Source organism: Mesoplodon densirostris, chromosome 3, assembly GCF_025265405.1.
Source record: "Mesoplodon densirostris isolate mMesDen1 chromosome 3, mMesDen1 primary haplotype, whole genome shotgun sequence".
In the NCBI taxonomy this organism is placed as follows: domain Eukaryota; kingdom Metazoa; phylum Chordata; class Mammalia; order Artiodactyla; family Ziphiidae; genus Mesoplodon; species Mesoplodon densirostris.
In genome coordinates, this window is record NC_082663.1 from 37,038,577 (window position 1) to 37,056,517 (window position 17,941).

Here is a 17,941-nt window from a genome sequence, read left to right on the forward strand (position 1 = left end):
TAAACACAAACTGCTTAGGCAAATGGATGACAGAATACTGGATGAGAATACAGCAAAAATAAGGCAGTTAGTAATTACTGTGCCAATGCTGGCAGTAAGATTATATTAATTCTCTAGACTAAGAAGTAGTAGCAAGAAATTTTATAAAAGATCAAATTTCCCATATATATATATATATATATATATATATATATATATATATATATATATATATTCAGAATTATTTAGAAACAGCTATGTACTAAAAATCTTCTTGAGCTGAGACCTCGTTGTCAACTTACCTCTTCTGATCCTTCTTGAATGGAATAATATGTAAAATAGTTTCCCAAATAAGCTCCTTCTGATTTGAAAACAGATCCATCTCCAGGATAAACCTCTATTGAGTTCATATTTTTGTGGGTAAGTCTAAGGAAAAGAAATAATCATTAAAAAAATATTTTTCTCATTGAGATTAACATATAGATGATGGCAATCATATTAAAAAAAAAGGTAGGGCCTCCCTGGTGGCGCAGTGGTTGAGAGTCCGCCTGCCGATGCAGGGGATACGGGTTCGTGCCCCGATCTGGGAGGATCCCATATGCCGCGGAGCGGCTGGGCCCGTGAGCCATGGCCGCTGGGCCTGCGCATCCGGAGCCTGTGCTCCGCAACGGGAGAGGCCACGACAGTGAGAGGCCCGCATACCGCAAAAAGGAAAAAAAAAAAAAAAAAAAAAAGGTAGTATGAGGGTTTTTTTTGCCTATCTAAAAAAATGGATAATTTCATACTCTGCACATCAACCAGCTAAATTAATTTTTTTGCAAAAAATAAACAGAACACCCAGAATTGGTTAATGTATCTATTTCAACTAAGCTCAACATCTAGAAGTCAGGCATCTTGTCTTATCATCCTGGTATCCCACTGCCACTCACAGTGGCTGGTACATTATAGTCATCAAAGCAATGCCCACTGCATAGGAGTTAAATATGACAACTCCAGAACCTAAAAATAATATTATTCTGTAAAAATGAAACTAGTAGAATCAATACCTGATGGATGAGGTTAGCCATTTGTAAGAGGAGCCACCCCTAAGAGAAGGTGACTGTACCTGGAGCAGCCAGGTACAGTCAAGGTATTGGGTATATAATTTATAAAAACTTAAGCCAAGTCAATTTTATCGAAACGTATGTGAAGAACATATCGTCAGAAGGGGGTGGGTTTAGGTCTCATTTGTCTATTTTTGTTTTTATTTCCATTACTCTAGGAGACAGATCCAAAAAAATATTGCTGCAACTTATCTTTTGAACACTCTTTGGAGTGTTCTGCCCATATTTTCCTCTAGGAGTTTTATGGTTCCCAGTATTACATTTAAGTCTTTAATCCATTTTGAGTTTATTTTTGTATATAGTGTTAGAGAATGTTCTAATTTCATTCTTTTACATGTAGCTCTCCAGTCTTCCCAGCACCACTTATTGAAGAGACTGTTTTTTCTCCATTGTATAGTCTTGCCTCCTTTGTCATAGATTAATTGACCAGAGGTGCGTGGATTTATTTCTGCACTTTCTATCCTATTCCATTGATCTATATGTCTGTTTTTGTGCCAGTACCATACTACTCTGATTACTGTAGCTTTGTAGTATAGTCTGAAGTCAGGGAGCCTGATTCTTCCAGCTCCATTTTTCTTTCTCAAGATTACTTTGGCTATTTGGGGTCTTTTGTGTCTCCATACAAATTTTAAGATTTTTTTGTTCAAGTTCTATGAAAAATGCCATTGGTAATTTGATAGGGATTGCAATGAATCTGTAGATTGCCTTGGGTAGTATAGTCATTTTAACAATGTCGATGTTTCCAATCTAAGAACACGGTATATCTTTCCACCTGTTTGTGTCGTCTTCAATTTCTTTCATCAGTGTCTTACAGTTTTCAGAGTACAGGTCTTTTGTCTCCTTAGGTAGGTTTATTCCTAGGTATTTCATTCTTTTTGATGTGATGGTAAGTGGAATTGTTTCTTTAATTTCTCTAAGTTTCTCTAAACCTAATTAAACTTAAAAGCTTTTGCACAGCAAAGGAAACCATAAACAAAACGAAAAGGCAACCTATGGACCGGTAGAATATATCTGCAAATGATGCTACTGACCAGGGATTAATTTCCAAAATATATAAACAGCTCATACAGCTCAATATCAAAAAAACAAACAACCCAATTAAAAATTGGGCAGAAGATCTAAATAGACATTTCTCCAAAGAAGACATACAGATGGCCAACAGGAACATGAAAAACTGCTCAACGTTGCTAATTATTAGAGAAATGCAAATCAAAACTACAATGAGGTATCACCTCACACCAGTCAGAATGGCCATCATCAAGAAGATCACAAATAACAAATGTTGGTGAGGATGTGGAGAAAAGGGAACCCTCCCACATTGTTGGTGGGAATGTAAATTGGTGTAGCCACTATGGAGAAGAGTATGGAGGTTCCTTAAAAAACTAAAAATAGAGTTATCATATGATCCAGCAGTCCCACTCCTGGGTACATATCCAGAAAAGATGAAATCTCTAATTCGAAAAGATACATGCACCCCAATGTTCATAGCAGCACTATTTACAATAGCCAAGACACAGAAGCAACCTAAATGTCCATTGACAGATGAATGGATAAAGAAGATGTGGTATAATATACAATGGAATACCACTTGGCCTTAAAAAAGAATGAAATAATGCCATTTGCAGCAACATGGATGGACCCAGAGATTATCATACTAAGTGAAGTAAGCCAGACAGAGAAAGACAAGTATTGTATGATATCACTTACATGTGGAATCTTAAAAAACAAAACAAAACAAAACAAATGAACTTATTTGTAAAACGGAAATAGACCCACAGACATAGAAAACAAACTTGTGGTTACCAAAGGGGAAAGGGGAGGAGGGATAAATTGGGAGTTTGGGATTAACATATACACACTACTATATATAAAATAGATAACCAACAGGGACCTACTGTAGCACAGAGAACTATACTCAATATTGTGTAATAATCTATAAGGGAAAAGAATCTGAAAAAGAATATATGTATATACATACACACACACATACATATATATGTATAACTGAATCACTTTGCTGTACACCTGAACCTAATACAACATTGTAAATCAACTATACTTCAACAAAACATTTTTTAAAATAAAAGTAAACACTAGTCACTAGAGAGGTGTACTTTGTGGTAGAATAGGGATAATTCACTAGAATAGTTCAGACACAGAGGAGACATTCAGTGAATATTTGTGGCATGAATGGTGGCTGAAATCTCTCCTAGGCTAGCTAACTTCTCCTCTGATTCCATGATCAACAGGCATCCTTCTGATGTGACTAATTCAGATGACTAGATCCCCTATTGCTTGGAAGGGGTATCCTAAATAACTGGCAAAACACTTCATTCACAAGCAAAACTAATCCCTCATTGGCTTTGGAGTTGTCACAAAAATCTTGTGAATACGGTTAATGTGAATTAGTCACAAGACATCTATGTGGACTAATAAAATTATTAATTAAATTTTATTCAGTTTTAATTAAATTTAATTTAAATTAAATTTTATTAGTACACATAGAGATCTGTAAAACTCAGGGACAAACACAGGAGAATGGTGGCCCCAGGCAAAACTGTACTCACGGGGGAGTCTATCCACAAGGCTAGTCCTATACCCTCTGTGACATTGCTAAATAGCTCCGAATGCAACACAAGTGCCTTACCTATAGGTAATACCCTTGTACCAAACCACTTTCACTAGTTCAGGATAGGAATATTCTTCTTCACCAAACTGTCTCTGTGAAAGTGAATCACAAAAATTCCACCTGTGAAGGACAAAATACAAGCTATTAATTCTGGTTGCCTAACATAATTACCTTTAGAAGTGAACAGAACAGTGCTACTGTAGTAAGATTTATTTCTCGAAGTCATTAGATCAAAGAAAAGTAAAAATTAATATGCAAGTGCATTAATGAAATTTAAAACTACAGTTGACCCTTGAACAACATGGGGGTTGGGGGCACTAACCCCAGTGCAGTAGAAAACCGAGTACTGTTATCTCTGCCTCAAAAACAAAGGAGTTTATAAATGACTCACCCAAGGGCAGGAAGCTGAAACAGTTTGGATAAAATCAGGACTCAAACCCTAGTTCTGTTGATTCCCCAAATTGTGATCTCTAATCGAACACAAACTTTCCCCCCATACTTAGTTCATTTAAACATCTGAAAAATAAAAATACAAGCACTATATTTATTGAAAAAACCCTGCGTATAAGTGGACCCACACAGTTCAAATCCGTGTTGTACAAGAGTCAACTGTAATCTTATTTTTCCATGTATTTTTCTTAGTATTTCTAATAATCTCATTATTGAATCTCAGCATAAATACATAAATTAAGTTTCACTAACCTTTAAAATTTAGGATTCAAACAATAAATATTTACTGAAATATCTATGGTGAGCCAGGCACTGTGCAATACACACTATGGATATGACACCCAAGAAAGCAGACATGGTCCCTGCCCTCAATGGTGATTCTATCTAGCAGGGACATAAAGTAGTAGATACTGAACATAAAGGAAAGAGAATTACTGTATGCTATGGGATTGTATAGAGCCTAATCTAATCTAGGGACTTCAGAATAATGACCCTAAGGAAGAAAGGCTTATTTATGCTAAGACCTGGAAATGAGCATAAGTTAGCGAGCTGAGAGAGATAAAGGGAGTGTTCCTGGCATGGAAAGAGTAGGTGCCGTGGTAAAAGAAAGCTTGGGCGAGAATTCTATGGACCGCAAGAAGTCCAGTTTAGCAAGAGTAGAGAAAGCAAGGGCAAGAGTGGTGAGGATTACAGACCCACGAAGAGATCATGTAACGGAAGGCCTGTTAAGCCATGCCTGAGGATAATGGATTTCAATCAAGGCCAGTGGCCAGTTATTGAAAAACTGTTAATTTAGAAGCATAAATCTCTTTTGATGTGTACTTTATAATACTGGAATTCCCAATTCTAACTACATAATCATGACAAGGCTAAAAATCATTCCCATTTTTTGTTTCCAATAACAAATATGTACTCAGACTACCTGGGATCATATCCCAATTCTACAAGCACTAGGTGTGAGACTGTGCTTGGGTTACTTAACATTTCTGTGTCTCAAGTTCCTCTACAAAATGGGGCTGATAATAGTACTTGCCTCATGGGGTTACTATGAGGACAAAATAGGTAAAGTATAACCATGCCTGGCACAAAGTAAGTGCTCTGTGTTAGCTATTATCATTATTACTACACTACTTATACAGAGTTCATGTTACAAATCTATAACCATTAGGCTATTCATTTCTTAGTGAAGGTAAAAGGTTTGTACCTAGCCATCCAGAAGCCTCTCCATGTCTATCCCTGTTGAAGATGGACATATTTAAAGTCAGTTAACCAAAGACAAGGGTGTCCTCTGAGGCTATGTATGAAAGAAAGAACCCATGATCACACACTTGTCAGGTCCATGCTCCAGCAAAAGAGCTAACAGGTTCCACTAAGCAGCAGCGGATGCTTCCCAGGGCTCGCTCCCACAGAGCTCTGTGCCGTCACTTACCACACTTTAACAATCTTTTCAGTGATAGTGACCCTTACTAGACTCTAAGCTCCTAGAAAGCAGGGACTCTTAATCATCTCTACAGTCTCCATGCTTAACAAAGTACCTAGTGTAGTCAGCCTTCCACCAACATCCAATGCATGGATGTAAAGTAAGAAATATAAGCAACACATTAGCTGGGGACATTATTTACTATCCGTTACAAGCAAAGTTTTAGATCAACTGAACTTTCCTTATGCATGGTATCAGATGATTCAGAAAGAAAAATGATCCTTAGGTAAGGTCTGGTTCTGACAAAAGCATTAGGACAAATAAGTCATTCTTCCATTACCTGTGCAGGTGTGGGACAGGACAGCTTAGTAACAGGGCCCTGGGAAGAACAGAAACTTCTTTTCCTCTTTCCTCAGAAACGTCAGAAGTTAAAATTCTCTTCTGGGTGATATCTGCATCAGTTCCAGATATATTGCTGATTTTATTATGAAAACGAAGTGCTAAAGACAAAGGATATTCCCATTGCTCTGGACAGGAGGCCACAGACCAGCACTGCTTTACCCACGTGTATACACATGTGTCTTTTGTCCCAGGTGAAGACAGCGCCTCCCTCACTTCAGTTCCATTTACATAACTCTTCTCTAAAGGTTCTTTGGGTTTCGTGATCTGATAATAAAGGTCATTTTCTTTATTCTTCAGTCTCTGTCCTGATAAACTTCCATATGTACAGATTTTGCCAGCTTTTTCAACTAGTTTGTCCTTTTTGGCTTTATTAATTTTTTCTGACAGTACTATAGATGAGTCTGGCTTCTGGCTTACTTTACACAAAAAATGTACTGTAAATTCATGCTGAGATTTGGGCAGGCAAAGGTATGCGTGACCATCTAAAGATGATATCTTCACGGTGCCACTCTGCATACATATCATGCCATCATCAGTATCAAGACCGGGCCATCTGACTTCTGAGATGTCAGTGAATATATGCTGAGTTGAGGGGAGAAAAAGGGATGGTATTTTCTGTTAACAGTCCAATTTTTCCATACATTTGATACTTACATATTACTTAAGAAAGCTCTTAAAGTTGTGTGTTCTACTACCTAGAAAGAATGAAAAATGTCAGCCTATATATGGTTTTCCAGAGAACACTTGATACTGTTAAGATTATTTCTTAGAAAAGTAGACATAAAACACACACACACACTCTCTGACAAAAAGGACAGAAAAGAAGAAAAAGGAAAATCATCTTGGTTATATTTAATGTTAAACGTATTTTGATTTAAAGTGTACAATGAATCAGAGATAAATAGATTTGCAGCCCCTCCCCAGAAGTCTATTCTGAAAAATATAAATGAGGGAACACCAGCACTACTGTATGAAAAGCAATCATAACCTAAATGGTATGGAACCAGCATAAAAATCACTGACAGAACAATTTAGAGAACATAGAAACAGACTCAACCGTATCTCAAAATGTTACATATGATAACATAAGTTTTTCAAAACAAGGGGGGAAAGGGAGAATTACATATTTAATAAATGGTACAGAAATTATTGAACAGCATTTGGGAAATACTATCTCAAAGGATTATCACATGGACTAAATAGGATAACATGTATAAGGTACTCTTCCTACATAGCACCAGGTACAGCACACACTAAAATAAATTCCGGGTGCCTTAAAGGGTAATTTTTGTTTGTTTGTTTGTTTTTGTTTGTTTGTTTTTGCGGTACGCGGGCCTCTCACTGCTGTGGCCTCTCCCGTTGCGGAGCACAGGCTCCGGACGCGCAGGCTCAGCGGCCATGGCTCACGGGCCCAGCCGCTCCGCGGCATTTGGGATCTTCCCAGACCTGGGCATGAACCCGCATCCCCTGCATCGGTAGGCGGACTCCCAACCACTGCACCACCAGGGAAGCCCTTAAAGGGTAATATTTTTTTAAAAATCGAATTACTGGAGCTTCCCTGGTGGCGCAGTGGTTGAGAGTCCGCCTGCCAATGCAGGACACACGGGTTCGAGCCCTGGTCTGGGAAGATCCCACATGCCACGGAGCAGCTGGCCCCGTGAGCAACATTTACTGAGCCTGCGCCTCTGGAGCCTGTGCTCCACAACAAGAGAGGCCGCGATAGTGAGAGGCCCGCGCACCGCGATGAGGAGTGGCCCCCACTTGCCACAACTAGAGAAAGCCCTCGCACAGAAACGAAGACCCAACACAGCCATAAAAAAAAAAAAAAATCGAATTACTCAAAGGTAAACTCATCTGGACCAACAGCAAACAGATTCATAATAGGTAACAGTGCCTGTTGCATCTTTTCACATAAGATAAAAACGGCAAGTGTCACATAACAGTCTTTTAATCAGTTAAGCTTGCCAAACTACACATTTCACCTTCCATTTATATAAAACCTTAGATTTACGAAAACTACTGTCAAGAAAGCCTCGTAAATTTACAGTGCTATCTATGTGTACAGATATTAGTGTGCTAAAATTAAGGGAAGTATTCATACCATTTGCAGCAACATGGATACAACTAGAGATTACTGTACTAAGTGAAGTAAGTCAGAAAGGGCAAGACAAATACCATATGATATCACATATATGTGGAATCTAAAATGTGGCACAGGGCTTCCCAGGTGGCGCAGTGGTTAAGAATCCACCTGCCAACGCAGGGGACACGGGTTCGAGCCCTGGTCTGGAAAGATCCCACATGCCACGGAGCAACTAAGCCCGTATGCCACAACTACTGAAGCCCGCATGCCTAGGGCCCGTGCTCCGCAACAAGAGAAGCCACCACAATGAGACGCCCACGCACCACAACGAAGAGTAGCCCCTGCTAACTGCAACTAGAGAAAGCCCGTATGCAGCAATGAAGACCCAACGCAGCCAAAAATAAAACAAATAAATAAATAAATATAAGTAAACAAAATGTGGCACAAATGAACCTATCTACAAAACAGAAACAGACTCACAGACATAGAGATCAGACTTGTGGTTGCCAAGGGGGTGGCGGGGGAAGGGAGAGGGATGGACTGGGAATTTGGGGTTGGTAGATGCAAACTATTGCATTTAGAATGGATAAACAAGGTCTACTGTATAGCACAGGGAACTATATCCAATCTCCTGGGATAAACCGTAATGGAAAAGAATATTAAAAAAAAAGAATGTCGGGCTTCCCTGGTGGCGCAGTGGTTCAGAGTCCGCCTGCCAATGCAGGGGACAAGGGTTCGTGCCCCAGTCCGGGAAGATCCCACATGCCGCGGAGTGGCTGGGCCCGTGAGTCATGGCCGCTGAGCCTGCACGTTCGGAGCCTGTGCTCTGCAATGGGAGAGGCCACAACAGCGAGAGGCCCACGTACCGCAAAAAAAAAAAAAAAAAAAAAAAAAGAATGTCTATATGTGTATAACTGAGTCACTTTGCTGTACAGCAGATTGGCATGACATTGTAAATCAACTATACTTCAATTAAAAAAATTATAAAAAAGTTAAGGGCAGTATTCATTGATGGCAAAGCTGCTTTATAAGGATGGTTCAGACAATTCTTTTTTCTAGAATTAGACAACCTAATGATCCTACTGCAGCATCAGCAGTGAGTTACGTAGTTTCAATGAATACTACGTAACCACTCAAAAGATACAGTGGATGGACTTCCTTGGTGGCTCAGTGGTTAAGAATCCACCTGCCAATACAGGGGACACAGGTTTGATCCCTGGTCCGGGAATATCCCAAATGCCGTGGAGCAACTAAGCCTGTGCGCCACAACTATTGAGCCTGCGCTGTAGAGCCTGTGTGCAACAACTACTGAAGCCCGTGCGCCACAACTACTGCGCGCCACAACTACTGAAGCCCGCATGCCCTAGAGCCCATGCACTGCAAATACTGAGGCCACATGCCGCAACTACTGAAGCCCATGCGCCTAGAGCCCGTGCTCCCCAACAAGAGAAGCCACCGCAATGAGAAGCCTGTGCACCGCAACAAACAGTAGCCCCCGCTCACCGCAACTAGAGAAAGCCCGCGTGCAGCAACAAAGACCCAATGCAGACGGGAAAAAAAAAAAAAAAAGATACAATGGAAAAAAACGGCCTTGTAAACTAAGTTATTAGCTTACAATTTTTCTTGACTCCTTTGCCATGAGACAATACAACAGAAAATTACTCAGTAAGCAGGCAAGCATCATGACTGTAGCAGAAAGTACTTAAGAGACACAGTCTTCAGAGTCAGATAGACTGGGTTCAGATCCTGACTTTTCCACTTAGAAAATTTTCATGGACATATTAGGTAAACTCTCTGAGATTTAGTTCCCTCACCTGTAAAAAGGGGTTTGGCAGGTAGCCAATACACCTGGTTTTGATTGTTTGGACATCCACTTTGATCAACAGGTACCCATGCCATACTGGTGTTATTAAATATTTTTAATACTATTCCTAGTTCTTGGCACATAGTAAACCCTCAAGAAATGATGGTTATTATTACTTCTAAAAGTTCAAAATAGAATGAAAGAATAAAATGTGTATACCCGTAAGTAATTACACATCTTTACTACACATTAACAAATAACTACACATAAGCTACTTAAAACGGCCACAAATTTGTTAATTTTGACACCTCTGAGAATCAAAAAGTCACCAATCTGTAAAGTTCTGAGTATAATCCTCTTCTACAAAAAAAAAGGCAGAGAGTCATCAAAAAATCTACAAACAATAAATGCTGGAGACGGTGTGGAGAAAAGGGAACCCTCTTGCACCGTTGGTGGGAATGTAAATTGATACAGCCACTATGGAGAACAGTATGGAGGTTCCTTAAAAAACTAAAAATACAACTACCATATGACCCAGCAATCCCACTACTGGGCATATACCCTGAGAAAACCATAATTCAAAAAGAGTCATGTGGGCTTCCCTGGTGGCGCAGTGGTTAAGAATCCGCCTGCCAACACAGGGGACACGGGTTCAAGCCCTGGTCCAGGAAGATCCCACATGCCGTGGAGCAACTAAGCCCGTGTGCCATAACTACTGAGCCTGTGCTCTAGAGCCCGTGAGCCACAACTACTGAGCCTGCATGCCACAACTACTGAAGCCCATGCACCTAGAGCCCGTGCTCCACAACAAGAGAAGCCACTGCAATGAGAAGCCTGCACACCGCAACAACGAGTAGCCCCCACTTGCCACAACTAGAGAAAGTCCACACGCAGCAACGAAGACCCAATGCAGCCAAAAATAAAATAAATTAAATAAATTAATTAATTTAAAAAAAGAGTCATGTACCCCAAGGTTCATGGCAGCACTATTTACAATAGCCAGGACATGGAAGCAACCTAAGTGTCCATTGACAGACGAATGGATAAAGAAGATGTGGTACATATATACAATGGAATATTACTCAGCCATAAAAAGAAACAAAATTGAGTTGTCTGTAGTGGGGTGGATGGACCTAGAGTCGGTCATATAGAGTGAAGTCAGAAAGAGAAAAATAAATACCATATGCTAACACATATATATGGAATATATATAGAATCTAACACATATATATGCTAACACATATAAATGGTTCTGAAGAACCTAGGGCAGGACAGGAATAAAGACGCAGACATAGAGAATGGACTTGAGGATGCAGGGAGGGGGAACGGTAAGCTGGGACGAAGTGAGAGAGCGGCATGGACATATATACGCTACCAAACGTAAAACAGATAGCTACTGGGAAGCAGCCGCATAGCACAGGGAGATCAGCTCAGTGCTTTACGACCACCTAGAGGGGTGGGATAGGGAGGGTGGTAGGGAGACGCAAGAGGGAGGGGATATGGGGATATATGTATATGTATAGCTGATTCACTTTGTTATACGGCAGAAACTAACACAACATTGTAAAGCAATTATACTCCAATAAAGATGTTAAAGGGAAAAAAAAAGGCAGAGAGATAAACTATATAACTTCTGTGTCTCAATGTACAAAATATCAAAACACCCTAGTCTGTGGAAATATATAGGCCTATGTGTTCTATAGCAACATGTCTATGCTCAAAGTGTCATGAAGAAAAAGACTAAATATTAAACTACCTGTTTGTAATTACTTGTCCTCAAATATTTGTTTTAAAAATGAAGTTTAAAAAATATTACCTTTTTCCTTTCAGAAGGTATGATGCTTTCAGATAAAAAAGGGCAAGTAGCAAAGGAGTTACGGAAATCCAGGGCTCGCTGTAGCTGCTCCTACAAAAAGAAATACAAAGTAGTTTTAAAAAATGATTTGAAAATCAACTTAGAATGACAGTAATCTGGAATACTAACTACTTTCCATATTCTGGCCACCTGAACAATATTTTAGTATTAAAAAGAGTAGTTTTTGTGTCATCTTTACTTACTCGGTACGTGCTAATAACAAAGTGTGTCCTTTGGCGAATTCTTTCTGGTTGTTGTAAAGGATGTGCTGAAATAGGAGGTGCTTTTTCAAATAAAAATTCAGAGCCACAGGGAGAAAGCTGCAATCTGGAACCATCAACATATTGTACTTGCACTGAGTCATCTTCATAAAGTACTATTTGCACTTCAGCCGCCATTATTGTGACTATGGCTAAAATGTCCTTCCAAGGCAAGGGCTGAGGAAATAAGAAATACAGTAGCAGCAAATAGTTCTCTTCATGTACAAAAGTTCTATCAAAATAAGTGGATGAACATAAGCAAAACACAAAATTGCCATTGCATTTACTTTTGTTGAATGAAAAGTGATTATCTTGCTATACACGCTTATGTGATCTGAATGCCTTCATTAACCCCAAGGGCTCTACTTCATTGTGGAAGATAACTGAGAGGGAGATGGCCCACCAAGTTATAAATGCTCTTATCATTTTAGTAGCTTTATTTCTGAAGTTTAACTTCTGAAAACTGTATGTTCAGTATCTCATTTCAAACAACAAGCAAATTCCATCTTTTCAAAAAGAATACAGCAAATCATTTGTAGGACATGTAAAAGGCAGGCCAAAAGTAACTATTAGGCCTAAGGGAAAAGAACACCTGGATTCTTGCCCCTAGCCTGGCATTAAGGAAGTAGATCCATGTCACGACTCAGAAAGCTAATTAACCACCTAGTGTCTTAGATTCATCCTTATTTCATTGAATTCAATTTCCTCTTCTTTACCTCTGAAATGTCTCTGTATTTTCACTTACGCTTTCCATATAGGTATGACGCAAGGGGAATGGAGGGCTGGGTTCCAAGTCCACTAGCTCATAGCTATAAACCACAGGTTGGCTGGGTTGGTTGTTTCCTTATTTGTAAAATGGGGGAAACAGGATCGTTGTGGGGATTAAATGAGACAACATGTATGACAGTGCCAGTAGTGTGAATGTTGCCTTGTAGGAGCTCAGTAAATTTTATGATTCTTTCTAAAACTAACTCCATCCCCTTCTAGGACATCATCTCCTTCTGTTACTCAGGTGATAAAGTTTCACCTGTCAGAAAAAAAAACTTTCCATAGATACCACTTTCCCCAGTTTACCTCTATTTCCTACCAATAAACTTCTCAGGTATAGTATCCACTCAGTGTCAGCTTTCTCTCCCAACAATCTTCAATGAATTGCAATCCAGCTTTCTCCTCCACCTTTCTACTGAAATTGTTTCACAACGGTCACCAGTATCTTCCTATACCCAATGACTTCAGTCTTCACTCTACTAAACTGGTCAACGTGTGACAATGTTGTCTATCTTCCCTTGCACCAAACTTCCTTTTCCTCTGCCTTTTATTTAAAAAAAAAAAAGGGTGGGGGGTGCGCCATGGTCCCTCCTCCACCACCCCCTCTATATCTATTGCTTTTTTTAGTTTAATCATTCCTTTTCTTCACCATTCTCTCAAATCAAGGATTCATCAGCACCTGACCTTATTTAGTCCCCATTTCATCTCCTCTTACTAGATACACTCATGTTGCTTTTATGCCCTTGCTTTTTAAAAAAAATCGTACCCCTTTTCAATGTATATAATTAGCTACATATGATATAGCCTATAATCTTTTGCAGAATATGTCAGCATATAAGTAAATATTAAACCAATATTAAATGATCTCTCCTGAGGAGATTCACACAACTTTAATCATTTTCTTCCTCTAGAGAACTTCCAAATCTACCTGACCTCTCTCCAGAGCTTCCAGTTGCCTGCAGGACCTCTCTTCATGTCCCTGTTCCACAGATACATCAAACTCCACATGACTAAAATGGAACTTAATCACTCCCACCAAAAGCAGACTTCTGTAATACCCCCTAATTCACTTTCACTCTTAACTCCCTGGAGGCCAGTCTACAAACAGTAGCTAGAGGGACCTTTTAAAATAAATGAGATCTTACCCTTCTTGACTTACAACCCAACATTTGCACTTAGATAAAACCCGAATTCTTTTTTTAAAAAATTAATTTATTTTATTTATTTATTTTTGGCTGCACTGGGTCTTCTTTGGTGTGCACGGGCTTTCTCTAGTTGCAGCGAGCGGGGGTTACTCTTCGTTGTGGTGCGCAGGCTTCTCATTGCGGTGGCTTCTCTTGTTGCAGAGCACAGGCTCTAGGAGCACGGGCTTCAGCAGTTGTGGCACACCGGCTCAGTAATTGCGGCTCACGGGCTCTAGAGCACAGGCTCAGTAGTTGCAGTGCATGGGCTTAGTTGCTCCTTGGCATGTGGGATCTTCCCGAACCAGGGCTCGAACCCATGTCCCCTGCATTGGCAGGTGGATTCTTAACCACTGCACCACCAGGGAAGCCCAAAACTCAAATTCTTAACCACAGCCTATAAAAGCCATACAACCTGCCCCCATCTATCTCTCCAATGTCATCTTCTACCTCTCCATTGTCATCTCCTAACCCTCTCCTCCTTGTTCAGGACAACTTAGCTACATTGGCCTTTTTAATGTTTTTTTAAGGAAGCTGTATTGCATGTCAGAACCTTTGCACTGTTCCTTCCGCCTAGCATGTCCTTTCCCTGGCTCATCACATGGCTGGTTCTTTGGCACCATTAATATCTCAGCACAAATATCTAACTTCCTCAAAGGCCTAACTTGACCAGTTAAAGTTGTTCCCAACCATCTCCCAATCACTTTTTATCCATTTCATCGTTTTTCTTCATAATATCTATTACTATCAAAACTATTCTATTTATTTACTTGCTTTTAGTCTTTTCCCACTAGGACATAAACTCAATCAGAGCAGGGCCCTCATCTGTCTTATTCACAGTTCTATCCCTAGCATCTAAAACAATACTTGGCCAATAATAAGGATGCAATAAATTTTTTGAAATGATAAATATATAAGTAATATATAAGAATATATAGGGCCTCCCTGGTGGCGCAAGTGGTTGAGAGTCCGCCTGCCGATGCAGGGGATACGGGTTCGTGCCCCGGTCTGGGAGGATCCCATATGCCGCGGAGCGGCTGGGCCCGTGAGCCATGGCCGCTGAGCCTGCGCGTCCGGAGCCTGCGCGTCCGGAGCCTGTGCTCCGCAACGGGGGAGGCCACAACAGTGAGAGGCCCGCATACCGCAAAAAAAAAAAAAAAAAAAAAAAAAGAATATATAAGTGAATTTTAAAATTCTTGCTCCTCCTGAATTTGCAATTTGAGTTAATGGCATCTCAATGTTAGCAATATTTGATTTCTCAGTGTTTCCCTTTACATCCAAGTAACAAGTCCTGTTGATTTTGTCAGTCTCTCCCATAAATCTGGCTCCTCCTTTTCCTATTTCAGGCCTCAACTTTCCCCTCCATTCCTGTAAACTGTCTGGGAACTTTTTCCAATTTTTCCCCTCTCCAATCCATTTCCAGTACTGCCCTCACAAGTAACTTTACACAACCCGACCATACCAACCGCTTTACATCACTTGTCTACATACTTGTTAAACGGCAATAAATATTCATAGCAATAAATATATTTATATTGCAGCTATACGTATCATATATATGTATGATATCAACTTGCTATTTCTGAAAAAATCAAGTGCAGATACACAGTTGGAAAACATATTTTCTGATAACAATTGGAAAAAGGTCTTTATCTTTAGCCAAGTTTTCTTTTTTTTTTTTTTAACAGCTTATTGGGGTATAATTGTTGTTTAAATTATTTAAACAATCGAGCACACACAAGAAACAGTAGAAGTGTCTAAAGTTCCTGGCATCATAAAAAAAATAATCCAGCTCCAACCTAAATTTCCAGCCTCATCTCTACTGTCTTATTCCTGTTTGTGTTTTCACTACCCAGCACATTACGTCCGAGTATATTTAACGATCAAAAAGCCACAAGTTTGTTCTTGACATAAACGGGAACCTCATTTTTCAAAATACGCTATCTAGTTACAGAAAAAGCCTCATCAAAACAACAACCAACGTCTTAAACTCACACAGCAAGCAGTTCTGAGCTGAAAAGTCGTGTTAATGAGGACAATCAACGGCCCTTGTGCTTTTAATTTGCCAAAATGGTCGGAGTAGAAACGTCTGCGCCTGCCCACGACTGCTTCTCGAGGAATTTGTCTTGAGTTTAACAAATTACCAGCAAGTTATGTTTCGCGATGAAAGAAAACAATCATAACCGAGAAGAGTAAGGCCACAGGGAGAGTATTTGGCGGTCTTTCGTCGAGTCCGAGGAGCGGAGGAGCAGCGGCAGCAGCAGCGACAGCTCTGAGCCCGGAGAGAAAGCGAAGGCAAACAGCTGCGATTCAAACTTTCCCGCACCCTAGAAAAGCCGCCCCACTTTACAAATGAAGACCGGAAGTCCCGACCTGACCTCGCCCTCCGCTCGCATGGGGGGCGGGACCGGAAGTAGGGGAGGCGGGGGCTCCCAGTCCGGAAGCTGGTCCGCTCCTCTCCGGTTTTTACTTCCGGTACCCCACAAGGAACTGGTCTGACCTGGTTGTTTCAAACGTGGTTGGGACTCGCATTCTGATGGTCTATCCGAGATAGCTACAGAGGTGTAATTTAGTGGAGTAATGCTTATTTAAATAATCTAAGCAATTATACGTCAATAAAGCCGTTAAAAAAAATTGGGCAAAGATAGAGACCTTCTTTTCCTAGTTTGGTATCAGAAAATGTCTTTCAACAGTTCTCTGCACCTTTTAAATCTTTTTCTACAATGGCAAGTGGATGCGTCTGCTATATTTATTTATTTCCATTAAAACAAGTATTTATGGAGAGGCTTTTATGTGCTGGGCGTGCTCAGGATAAAGCAGTGAATGAGACCCAGGGTTGAGGATGGGGTCTAGAGATTAACTGGAAAGAAACGACTGGACAATAATTTGATCACAGTTGTGATAAGTGTTCCTAAGATAAAATACAGAGGTCTGTGGGAGTATATAGTGGGCAGACCTAACCTAGACTGAAGAAATATTTTCACTGAAATCCAAAGGCTAGGTAGGTGTTAGCCAAGTAGAGGGGAAAAGTGTTTCAAGCAGAGGTAACAGCCTTGTGTTCAGGCTCTGAGGCCCAAAGGAAAGATCTGGCCCCTTAAAAGGGCTGAAAAAAAAAGCCAGTTTGGTTTAAGAATGATTCAAGAGAAGAGAGAGGCTCTTCTTAGGGGAGAGAAGCCTGAAATTGGGCTATAGAGGTATACAGATTTATGAATTATGGACTTTATCTTAATAGCAGTGGTAAACTATTACAAGGGCTTTAAGCAAAAGGTGGCAGCACTAAGGGATTGAAATATAGCTCCTTAAACTCATCTCCATTTTTAAAAGTCTGATATGCAAATTGACCTCAATCTTATGTAAAGTGTAATAAGGGCATCCTCAGACAGCCATGTTTTCACTGATCTGTAACATCAGTTTTATTACACAGTGCTAACTTAGGTCCTATCCAGCTCCCACCTTTTCCCCCTCCAGTGTATAAGAACCTCCTATATATAAATTCTGTCTACTACAGAGGGGTTTTGTGGTGCTTTTTGTACTTTAGAAACATTTCTGGAACTGCTGAATAGAGTAGACTGTAGGATATGAGAACAGACGTGTGGAGTCCAGTAAAAGGCTTTTGAAAGAGCAACAGGAGAGATGACGGCAGTTCAGACTCAAGACTGGACAGTGAGAATGGAGAGCATAGCTCCAAGAAATATTTAGGAGATCAACTCTTTGGTCTTGGGGATGATTTAAGAGTAGGAGTTAAAAACAATTCCAGGGGTTTCTGATTGGGGAAAGTGAGTAGGTGTCAGTGCCATCAATGAGAGGGGAATGTAAGAAGAGTAAATTTAGGGAATAGTATGACAAATTTTGTGAGACGTCCCAGTGGAAACAAGTTAGTAAAGGTCTAGAATCAGGAGATTAGAAATAAATATGGAGGTCAATGGTGATTGATAGATGCTAACTGAAGCTTCAGGAAAAGATGAAATAATCCAAGGATATTGTGACATGAGAAAAGAATGCTTAGG

General features: G+C 40.1%; 1 protein-coding gene across 2 annotated transcripts in view; it reads right to left on the minus strand.

The window, feature by feature from the left end:
* The window catches only part of C3H5orf34 (chromosome 3 C5orf34 homolog), a 34,442-nt gene extending 18,163 nt beyond the window's left edge, over positions 1 to 16,279 (minus strand). Inside the window, exons 1-6 of one of the 2 annotated variants that reach the window (XM_060091677.1) lie at positions 16,079 to 16,279; positions 11,929 to 12,162; positions 11,687 to 11,776; positions 5,922 to 6,565; positions 3,730 to 3,831; positions 282 to 405 (exon numbers count right to left, since the gene is read on the minus strand). In XM_060091677.1, the coding sequence (XP_059947660.1) occupies positions 282 to 405; positions 3,730 to 3,831; positions 5,922 to 6,565; positions 11,687 to 11,776; positions 11,929 to 12,123 (1,155 nt within the window). In that variant the 5' untranslated portion in view covers positions 12,124 to 12,162; positions 16,079 to 16,279. Of the gene's footprint in view, positions 1 to 281; positions 406 to 3,729; positions 3,832 to 5,921; positions 6,566 to 11,686; positions 11,777 to 11,928; positions 12,163 to 15,929 lie in introns of both variants that reach the window. The other variant, XM_060091676.1, reaches the window with a different exon arrangement.
* Positions 16,280 to 17,941: the final 1,662 nt, after the last annotated feature.